Below are 11,333 nucleotides of genomic sequence, written 5' to 3'. Positions count from 1 at the left end.
CCTGCAGTTAAATCTCAGCCAATAGAAGGCCTCCTTTGCTCTAGAGGGCGTGGTCGCTCCTCTACCAGTGGCAACACTTTCAATGCGTTGTGAACAGAGTTCTTGTTAGAAATGAACGTTGATACTAATTGCTGGTGAAAGACGAGCAGAAATTGCATCCATGAATAAAAAGCTTTCTTTCTCTTTCCACACGTTTTCCTTTTGGTCTTCCTCCCTTCTCTGCGCCACTCACTCTCTGTCCTCTCCCTCCCATGTTGGCATCACCCCGGTCCCCCTCCCTTCTCTTGCTCCCCTCCCTCTCCTCCATTAGCAAGAAGGGCGGACCGGACGAGGACGGGACAGTCGAGGCGGCAAGAGGAGGAGGAGAAGCAGCAGCAGCGAAGCATCATGGACGTTCTGAAGAAGGGATTCTCCATCGCCAAGGACGGTGTGGTGGCCGCCGCAGAGAAGACCAAAGCCGGTGTGGAGGAGGCCGCCGCCAAGACCAAGGAGGGGGTCATGTATGTCGGTGAGTTGCCAATAGCCAATGTCGCTTCATGATGATAACAGCAAGTGAGTGCAAGGAAAAAAAAAATGAAGAAAATATTTCACTTGACGTGATTAGAGAAGTTGATGTTTCCCCAAGTAGAGTGAATTATTAGGAAGTCAGGGTGGTGGTCTGGGTGTGGCCGGGTTGGACTGAGCCTTCTGGTTGTTGCGATGTACAAATAAATATTCAAGAGAAGACCAAATTGAGATGCCACTCCAAGCTAGAGGAAAAACACAGGACATCGCTTCCCACTGTAATGATTTGTGCTGCCACAATTTTGTGGATTTTGAACTTGCCTTAAAACAAAAAACCTCATATGTTTACTGCCCAAAATTTAAATTAATAAAATAATTATAATTGAAATTCATTAGAATTCGGTCTCTGCTTCTTATTGGGTTATCGAATTGGACTAGATCTCGAGGATGCAATTAATTGCTGCATATATTTCAAATCACCAGATAAATTTGGCTTAATGTCCAGTAGCTTAATGCTAACACATAATGGTGAACACAATAGATGGGATAATGTATGGCATTCATGCGGCGGTGACGCAACGCATCAAGCGACGTGAATGAGAACACACGCAGTGGAGGTAAGGAGGCATATATTCTTTATCCTCTCACTGATGGCCGAGCATGACTTGGACACAAGGAGCCGCACAATCACTATTTGATTCATAATCATGACGCACAAGGTCTTTAAGGCTATCTATACTTTTCTTTTACACAATTGTTATCACCATACATTGTTTTATAAAGTCCATCCATCCATTTTCTGAACCGCTTTGTCCCCACGGGGGTCGCGGGCGTGCTGGAGCCTATCTCAGCCGTCATCGGGCAGTAGGCGGGGGACAACACCCTGAACCGGTTGCCAGCCAATCGCAGGGCACACAGAGACGAACAATCATCCGTACTCGCACTCATACCTAGGGACAATTTAGAGTCTTCAATTGGCCTACCAAGCATGTTTTTGGGATGTGGGAGCAAACCGGAGTGCCCGCAGAAATCCCCCGCGGACTTAGGGAGAACATGCGAACTCCACAAAGGGAGGGCCGGAGGTGGACTCGAACCCGCACCCTCCTAACTGTGATGCGGACAAGCTGCCCAGTGCACCACCGACCCGCCCTGATTTGAATCAGTGCTTCTCAATTCTTTTCCGTAGTACACGGATGTCCATGAGAGAGATGTTGCCATTTTGTACGCTGCTCGTCCTACTGCCCCTGACTGAGCTGTCATCGGGCAGTAGGCGGGGGACACCCTGAACCGGTTGCCAGCCAATCACAGGGCACACAGAGACGAACAACCATTCGCACTTGCACTCATACCTAGGGACAATTTAGAGTCTTCAATCAGCCTACCAAGCATGTTTTTTGGGATGTGGGAGAAAACCGGAGTGCCCGGAGAAAACCCACGCGGGCACGGGGAGAACATTCAAACTCCACACAGGGAGGGCCAGAGGTCCAAAGTCAAAGTCCGCTTTATTGTCAATTTCTGTTAATGCACACAAACAGATCAAAATTACGTTTCCCACCGTCTCACGGTGACTAGACACAGTACACAACACTCACATCAAATAGCACAAAAAGTAAAAACGAACAGACAAGAGCAACGAATAAGTAATAAGCAAATAACCCAAATAAATAAACAATAAATAAATAAATAGACAAGAGCAGCAAAATGGAGCAAGCGCGCTAATAGCAGACAGTCAGATCAAAGCGCAAAAGAACAGGACGTCATGCAGCAGAGGTTGGAGGGAATTCATGATCCGGACAGCTTGGAGTACGAAGCTGTCTCTGAGGTGGAATTGAACCTGCACCCTCCTAACTGTGAGGCGGACGTGCTACCCTGTGCGCCACTGAGCCGCCTTGTTTTAAAAAACCAACATTACAATGAGCTCCATCATTATTAAATAAAATTGGCAGCTGGAACGAATTACCAGGAAGGTAAAACACAAAACTGACGATAATACAACATCCGACAACTGAAGCAGAAATTGACATTTATAAGCAACCGTAATGTCAAAGACTCACCTGCAGTCTTTCCTCTTTCTCGCAAAGTCTTGCTCTTCTCTCCATCTGAAAAGAACAGAAAGAGCCTATAAAAGGATCACTTAAATACTACAGCGCCATCAAAAGGACATCAGGGGGAGCACAATGTACCATGTGACGAGTTGGAATGAGAGAACAATGATTCTGTGGTAACAAACATCAGAGAGCAGACATACACGCACTTGCACACGCAACACAGCTGTTTGTTCCTTCATCCTGGTTTAACAGCTTGTGATGTCACGCAAGAATGTCATTGTCAGGAATAAAACTCATGACCTACAGCAGGGGTGGGCCGGTGGTGGCCCACAGGCTGCCCACGTCCGCTCGCAGTGGCCTTTGATTAATTTGGCAAAAGTTGGACTGACAGTGCTCAAGAAGGCCCCCCCAACCCCAAGAGTGTCAAAATGCGTCAGGAGGAGAGAGAGCATATTGGCTCTATAAAACACTGTAGTTGAGGTCAAAACAAAAAATGAAACGTAGACCAAACTGCCTACTGGTTTTAGACTCGAGATGCTATTGGCCATGAAAGCGGCTACCCGAAGCCAAGACTCGTAATTCCTAAAGTCGGCGAAGATTTTACACATGCACGCTCATTGTGCCCTCAATGTGGTATTTCCAGGAAACAAGACGATGGAGGGGGTGGTGACCGGCGTCAATACAGGTACGACTCACTCGTTCAATCCCTCCTCTGATCAGTAGTCATCGGCAAAAGAACATGAATAGGTTTTTTGCCCTGAAACTGGTTACTGACCAAAAATTGGCCTCCCAGTGTCTCAGAAGACAACCGAGCAGGCCAACATCGTGGCTGACGCCGCTGTTGCCGGGGCTAATGACGTCGCCCAGGCCACTGTGGACAGTGTGGAAAATGCTGCCTTATCCACTGGATTCGTCACTGCGGTGAGTGTCGACGTCTTCTGACAGTGCTTGCACTCTTTTCAGACGCCAGGAAGAGTTGTCACTACACTTTGCATTTCTGTCGCAATGATAACGAGTTGTCTTTGTCTCTGTTTGTGTCCGGACTGGACGGAAACAGGAGGCAGTACCAGCGACTGACGAGGTGCCTGATTGATGAATGACTGACAAATTGCACAGCATGACTCTCATGCAGCTCGCAAATTCTTACACTGCACCTTATTCATGCTTTTATTGGCATTGATCGTCGTCATTGCAATTAATGATTTGCTATGGAAATTTTTTTTTGAAATAAGCTGCTGAGTCTTTCATTTATATGAGTACATCAGAACACGGCTGCTAATATCAGCGTATGGTGAAGTTTATTACAGTAAATTTATTTAAAAAAAAAAACACACAGTATGACTCAGCGTAATGCTTAAACCTCATTAAATGTGCTAAACTTCATCTGAAGTTTGTCATGCCAATGATACCCTTTTTTATTTTAACCTTTGTCTTTTGGGGTGAATATGTATGAACTTGAACTTTTGACCATTTTTTTAGCAGCTTGTGACGATGTCAATCTGCTTCTAACCATAACTCATCTACTTTCTCCTCAAATTAACTCCAATTCTCCCCCTGTGTTATGTTCACTTTCACAAAAGCTTGAATATTATTTCAAATTTGGTTCTGCTGCAGCAATATTATTCCAACTTGGTATCAAAATCACCTCACTCACCAGGCCAGGCCTGCCACACGAAACAAAACGCATTCATATTGTTGAATGTGAGGATGAGGACCGCAAGTGGATAAAAGTAATACCTGTACCTCACATGCATATACCGTATCACCCAATTAATTGATGAGAAGAGTGGTAGAATATTCCATCCACCCGTCCGTCCATCCATCCATCCATCCAGCCACCCAACCTTTCTACCGATTATCCGGGGTTGGGTCGCGAGGACAGCGGCTTTAGGAGGGACGCCCAGACTTCCTTTTCCCCAGCCACTTCGTCCAGGTCATCCCGGGTGATCCCAAGGCGTTCCCAGGTCAGCCGAGAGACATAGTCTCTCCAGTGCATACTGGGTTGTCCCTGAGGTCTCTTGCCAGTGGGACATACTCAGAACACCTCCTGGGGGAGGAGTCCAGGAGGCATGAGCTGTCCGAGCCACCTCATCTGACTCCTTTCATGGATATGGAGCAGCAGCAGTTTGACTCAGAGTCCCTCGCGGATGACCAATCATCACATCGGTGATACAGGGCCCAAACTGCCCTTATCAGTTGGTTCGGCACCCCGTACTCCCGCAGCACCCTAGACAGAACTTCCCGAGGGACACTGCCGAACGCCTTCTCCAAGTCCACAAAACACATGTGGACTGGTTGAGCGAACTTTCATGCACCCTCGAGGATCCTGCCGAGGGTATAGAGCTGGGCCACTGTTCCACGGCCAGAACAATCAACCACACTGCTTCTCCTGAATCCGAGATTCGACTTCCCGACGGACCCTCCTCTCCAGCACCCCTGAATAGACTTTACCAGGAAGGCTAAGGAGTGTGATTCTTCTTTAGTTGGAACACATCCTCCGGCCCCCCTTCTTAAAAAGGGGGACCACCACCCCAGTCTGCCAATCCAGAGGCACACCAGATGTCCACGCAATGTTGTAGAGGTGTGTCAGCCAGGACAGCCCTACAACATCCAGAGCCTTTAAGAACTCCGGGCAGATCTCATCTACCCACAGGGCCTTGCCCTCAAGGAGTTTATTAACTACCTCGGTGACTTCGACCCCAGAGATTAGAGAGTCCATCTCAGAGCCTCCAGGCCCTGCTTACACAATGCCCGAGTCGAGGTCAGCAGCACGACATCTCCACTGTAAACAGTGTTGACGGTGCACTGCTTCCCACTCTTGAGACGCTGGATGGTGGACCAGAATTTCCTCAAAGCCGTCCAGAAGTCATTCTCCATGGCCTAACCAAACTCCTCCCATGCCCAGGTTTTTGCCTCACCAACTGCAGATGCTGCATTGCGCTTGGCTATCTGGTACCCGTCGGCTGCATCCGGAGTCCTACAGGCAAAAACGGCCCGTTGGGGCTCCTTCTTCAGCTTGACGGCAACCCTTACTGCCGGTGTCTACCAGCAGGTTCGGGGATTGCCGCCCCGATAGGCACAGCTGCGGTTGGCTAATGGAGGCACGAAACATGGTCCACTCAGACTCAATGTCCACAAGATGTGGGAAAAGCTCTGCCGGTGAAAGTTGAAGCTCTTTCTGACAGGGGATTCTGCCAGACGTTCCCAGCAGACCCTCACAGTATGTTTGGATCTGCCAGGTCAGACTAGCAACTTCACCCACCAGCGGAGTCAACCCATCACCAGTGATCAGTTGACAGCTCTCTCGACTGTCCAAAAGATGCGGCCCCAAATCCAATGACATGACTACAAAGTCAATCATCGCACTGCGGCTTATGGTGTCCTAATGCCAGGTGCACACATGGACACCCTTATGTTGAACATGGTGTTCATTATGGACAATTCATGTCGAGCACAGAAGTCCAGTGATAGAACCGCTCGGGTTCTGATAATCCTCCCAGTCATGCCCTTGAAGGTCTCATTGTCATTGCTCACGTGAGCATTGAAGTCATCCAGCAGAACGATTGAGCCCCGAGAAGGAGCGCTCTCCAGCACTTCTTCTAAGAACTCCAAAAAGGGTGGGTACTCTGATCTGCCGTTTGGTGCATACCACAAACAACAGTCAGGACCCGTCCCCCCACCTGAAGGCAGAGGGAGGCTACTCTCTTGTTCACCGGGGTGAACCCCAATGTGTAGGAGCCTAGGTGTGGACCAATAAGTATGCCCACACCTGCTCGGCGCCCCTCACCGTGGGCAACTCCAGAGTGGATGAGAGTCCAGCTCAGGAGTGGGCAAACCTTTTGACTTGCGGTTCGAATTGGGTACTAAATTTTGACCGTGGGGACGAACCAGGAGCAGATGGATGTAGTGTTTGTGTGATGTAATATAAATGACATATAAAGGTCATTGCATAAAAGGTTTTGGACTTTAGTAGGTATTAACAGGATTTAAAAAACATTTCACCAAAAAACTGCTATCAGTGATTCTCATTAAATACGACTGTTATTATGAATAACAGTTTACATCACTTCAGCGCCTGCAGGTCAGATTTATGAAAGATGTTTATCTTATGAGGCGAAATCACATCAAACGGCAAACATTCTGAACAAATACATTATCTTAAAGAATCAGTGAAAGAATACATCAAAATAAAGCACTTTATTTACTTACTGTAATTTTCGGACTATAAGTCGTTCGGAGTATAAGTCACAGCAGCCATAAAATGCACAATAAAGTGAAAAAAACATATATAAGTCGCACCGGAGTATAAGTCGCACTTTAGGGGCAAATTTATTTGTCAAAATCCAACACCAAAAACAGACATGAACCAGCAAAAACAGGCTAAACGATACGGTATGCTAACGTGACATATACACAAACGAGGAGCTGAGAACGGGCCTGACGTAACATTCAGAGTTATTCAAGTAAGTATTACATAAATAACACGTTTATCAAACCATCTGTGTCACTCCAATTGATTAAATCCATCGATCTTGCTTTATGTAAACAATGCCGCGTATGCGCCGCATATGCTGACGTCGGACCCGTTGTAAGTTGCATTTCTAATTATTCCACAGACCCATATAACGATATATAAAGTATATTTCAAATAACTATCATATTACAACAATATTATCAAACCATCTGTGTCACTCCAAATCATTAAATCCATCGATCAAATTCCTCGTTCTTTATGTCAACAACGCCGCGCGTGCACTGGAGAGATCTAGTATATAACTATATTGTAGCGTTAACAAAGTACCAGGAAAGACGTGGGTTTGGTAAACGGCTCTTTATTTAACAAAACAAGAGTTCAACGAGCCAACAACTATTGAACTTCCAGCCACGGAGGTGGAAGAGAGCTTCATAAAATAGGACCGGGCGTGTGTAAAAGCCATGTCCGAGCCCCATCCACCGTCCCCGGACAGCCACCCGGCCGAGCGCCGGCCCCCGACTGGTGAAAGAAAGCTCCGTAGAGTATGACCGGGCGTGCGAAAAAGCCATGTCCGAGCCCCATCCACCGTCCCCGGACAGCCACCCGGCCGAGCGCCGGCCCCCAATTTCCATCCACGGAGGTGAAAGAGAGCTCCTGTCGAGAAGGACCGGGCGTGCATAAAAGCCATAATAGTTTTTCAAACCTTCTGTGTCACTCCAAATCATTAAATCCTTCAAACTCTTCGTCCTCCGTGTCACTTACAAACAAAGCCGCTAATGATGCCAGTAGTACGTGGGGCCCTTTGTCATCTTCATCATCCCGTGATCGAATCCTTTGCCCTTTATGTAAACAACCGCCGCGCGGCACGGGTGACGTCACTTGCAGATCAAATGACAGAAATCCCTTTCTACATCCCGGTTCATTTATCGCGGTTTCACTACATCGCGGATTTTTGAATTTTGAAAATTTGTGAAAAAAATCACATACGTCGCTCCTGAGTATAAGTCGCCTCCCGTACCCAAACTATGACAAAAACCGCGACTTATAGTCCAAAAATTACGGTACTTACTTACTCTGTAGCAATAAATCAAAACGGCAACACGGTTGTTAGAGATGTTCCGACTCTAACTTATTGTGCAAGAATCACACAGGAGACAGTACGCCCTTTGAACACTTACACGTGGAGAATTACTTCTGCAAGTGGAGAAATTGTTCGATGCTGTTGACACAGCACTGTTCGAACAAAGTCTGCCGCTGCACCCATGCAAGAGAGTATTTATTGAGAAAAGAAGGGTGGGGGTGCCAATTTACATGTGTGGTGGCCAAGGTGGGGGTTGAAACACCTGGCCTCTGATCACATCATAGCGGGGGATGTTTTACAATGTTGAGTAGACAAAACAACTTTGATTGCGTCTTCTACAATTGGTCAATCAGTGCAAAGGATCTTAGCACTTTGTTCTGCTCCTTTGTTAAGACAGGACAAGCTTAGGTCAATCACCACTGATTACATTCCAACATAATATGATCACCCTAATCTATTCAACCCTAACAACGGTGACGAATTTCTGAAAATCAGAGCAGAGCTTTAACTCACAAACACCTGGTGACAGAGGTGAGGAAACGGGAAACACTTCCTTAAAGTCGGCCTTAAGAACTTTAAAAGTTAAGATTAGTCGCAAACAGTAGGTGCATCAATGTCCTTGAGCATCCTGCATTGTTTGAAAATGAGAATGGTTGCTAGTTTCAATCCGCTATTTGTACAAATTATATTCAAAATGCATTTTTTTTTTACAACTTGAGAAACTCCCCTTCATTTTCAGTGGGAACAGTGTTGTTGGTCTCCCTTTTTTTGCTAGTGCATCGTAGTCTGGAGTAAAATTTGTTGTGGCAATTCTTACGATAGAGCCGAGGTGTCGGTTCGTTAACCTCGATCTGTGACGGGTTGATGTTGATGTTCATGAGGCTGAACGTCACGTCGCATAGGTCGAGCTAAATTGTTCACTCTTTTTTAAACTTCGGCACTCAGTGTCCACCTTTATTTTCCTTGGGCCACTCATTTCAATGGAAAGATTCCAGGGAAAGGTTTGTGGGTGGCTTTTGCGTAAAACTATCTGAAAGCTCAATGCGCAAATTACAAGAATGCTGACGTCACAGCCCACACTCTAAATTCGGCACTGATAGAAATGGAGTGAGGAGTGCGGCGGCATCTCCGTACTACTGAGTACGTACACGCACTTTCTGACACGGCTTCCGGTAGTAAATGCGTGGGCGGGCGCTTCCCCATCTACTGGGGAAACGCAGTAATTGCAGGGAAAATGACAACAACAACAAAAAGTTTAATAATACAATTTATTAAGGGTTGGTGGGCCGGATTAAACAGTCTCGTGGGCAGGAAGTGGCCTGCGGACCGTAGTTTGCCCATGTCTGGTCCAGCCCCTCTCGAGAGGACTTTTACCAGAACCCAAGCTATGCGTGGAGGCAAGTCCAACTATGTCTAGTCGAAACTTTTCTGCCTCACACACCAGCTCCAAGTCCCTAGAGCCAACCTCTGTAGCCGAGGATCGGACCGACAAGGTCCCCTTTGGCCACCGCCCAGCTCAGTCTGCATCCGACCCCTTTGGCCTCTCCCACAGGTGGTGAGCCAGTGGGAAGGGGGACCCACTTTAGCTATTCGAGACGCATAGGTGAAGGCCCAGCCACCAGACGTTCGCCTTCGAGCACCACCTCCAGGCCTGGCTCCAGAGGGGAGCCCCGGTGACCTACATCTGGGCAAGGGAGAACTGAGTCCATTTTTGTCAATCATCATAAGGAATCCATGAGTAGAATACTTGATTCGGGAAATATTTAATATTTGTAGCCACATTTGTTATTCGGTTTTTCTGTTTTGTTGGAATTTGGGGTGTGACATTTGAAAATGTGTTCAGCAACACCCAATTCTGCCCCAAGAACCAGTTTGATCTGCCACAAGAAATTTGGTGGTACCACCCATTTATCATACAGCAACAAAAAAACAATTTAGCCAATTCTTTACAGTTTCACTTCATTTGAGACAAACCTGGGCTGAGAATTTTGTCCCACTGCTATCAGATTTCAACGAGGTATTACGCAGATGTTAAATTTTTAGTTTTCAACATGAATGACTTGAGGTAAAATAAACAGCTCTTAATAAGGCCAAGACTAGCAACTTAATAGTTATGTCACCACGACAGTGCTGAAACAAAGAGTGCTTTGCTTTGGGAAGAAAGGTTATAGATCACAGTGCAGTGAATCGTGGGCAGAACAAAATGGCAGCAGTCATGTGACCTGTGTGATTTTTTTTTTTTTCTCGTGCAGACTGAGAATCCAAAACCAGAAGATGGAGAACAGACCCAACAAGGAGCTCAGTAGGTGGGTAAACAATTGTCGTATTTCATATTTCATTAGCGTCACAGCCAATGTCATTCTTAGCTGTCACAATTGCAATTTTACAAAAGGCAGCGTGTCTGTGAACTCTTCTAGCGTCAGCACTTACTTCCTTGTTCCGGTCCAATAAGGAGAAACAAGACCAATTGCCGCCACTACCCTCCTGTTGTCTTGGCTCCACTTCTGCGTTACGCCCTCTCTCCACACAGTTTTCAGCTGATTGGTCGGTGTGTAGAATGACGTCGGTCGGGCTCAACTTTGCTGGCTCAAGCGTCCAATCACAGGGCCGGAAGTCAGAAACATATCCGAACCCTTTTTGCCATGCATGTCGCTTTGCCAAGAAAGAACACGCATGCATGCGCGCGTGCACGCGCACCCACACACGCAAACACACGCATACCACACACACACACACGCACACACACGCGCACACACTCACACACGCAAACACACGCCCACGCACGCACATACCACGCACACACACGCACGTACGTACAACACACGCACACACACGCACACACTTAACTGCAGTCGGTGTCCCTGAGCTTCAGTGCTAATTTCTTTTATAAAATATTACAAATGAAATAAAGAACCTTTAACGTCTGTCCGAATGTGTCAATTGTTTCAGTCTGGTGGTGTTTCATATCTATCAAATGACACTACTCAAAAACGTTTGTGATGTTGGGGAGGCATTTTAGGATGAAGCTAAACTGCACTATAACCTTGACAAGTGAACTCATTTTGGCACAATGGTATGGTACAGAAAAAAAAGGCCGCGCAGAAGAGTATCAAAGGCTTTTTAATTACCGACATACATTCTTTATCATCCACAAAAAACAACGTAGTGTTCAGAAGTTGCGACCTCTGTCACCATGTACTGTATTATATTGCCACCAAGTGGCGAA

At 46.7% G+C, this 11,333-nt stretch overlaps 1 protein-coding gene across 1 annotated transcript; it reads left to right on the top strand.

Annotated features, from left to right (window-relative positions):
• Nucleotides 1-341: 341 nt before the first annotated feature.
• LOC147038905 (uncharacterized) lies at nt 342-11,025 on the top strand. Its single transcript, XM_085904874.1, has 5 exons — nt 342-508; nt 3,196-3,237; nt 3,346-3,473; nt 10,360-10,413; nt 10,525-11,025. Exons 1-4 carry the CDS (start codon nt 388-390, stop codon nt 10,411-10,413), a joined length of 345 nt encoding a protein of 114 aa, XP_085761000.1. The 5' UTR covers nt 342-387; the 3' UTR covers nt 10,525-11,025.
• Nucleotides 11,026-11,333: the final 308 nt, after the last annotated feature.

The sequence above is a fragment of the Syngnathus leptorhynchus genome, unplaced genomic scaffold, assembly GCF_054491065.1.
Source record: "Syngnathus leptorhynchus isolate UIUO unplaced genomic scaffold, UIUO_Slep HiC_scaffold_27, whole genome shotgun sequence".
NCBI lineage: Eukaryota > Metazoa > Chordata > Actinopteri > Syngnathiformes > Syngnathidae > Syngnathus > Syngnathus leptorhynchus.
Note: the sequence above shows the minus strand (reverse complement) of the source record. Positions and strands in the feature narration are given on the sequence as shown.

Bases quoted from the DNA above. Each gene is read 5' to 3' on its own strand.
- LOC147038905 (XM_085904874.1), top strand. From the start codon at position 388: ATGGACGTTCTGAAGAAGGGATTCTCCATCGCCAAGGACGGTGTGGTG. The intron at 509-3,195 runs GTGAGTTGCCAA...TGGTATTTCCAG, and splicing joins GGAGGGGGTCATGTATGTCG to GAAACAAGACGATGGAGGGG. The intron at 3,238-3,345 runs GTACGACTCACT...TTGGCCTCCCAG, and splicing joins GGTGACCGGCGTCAATACAG to TGTCTCAGAAGACAACCGAG.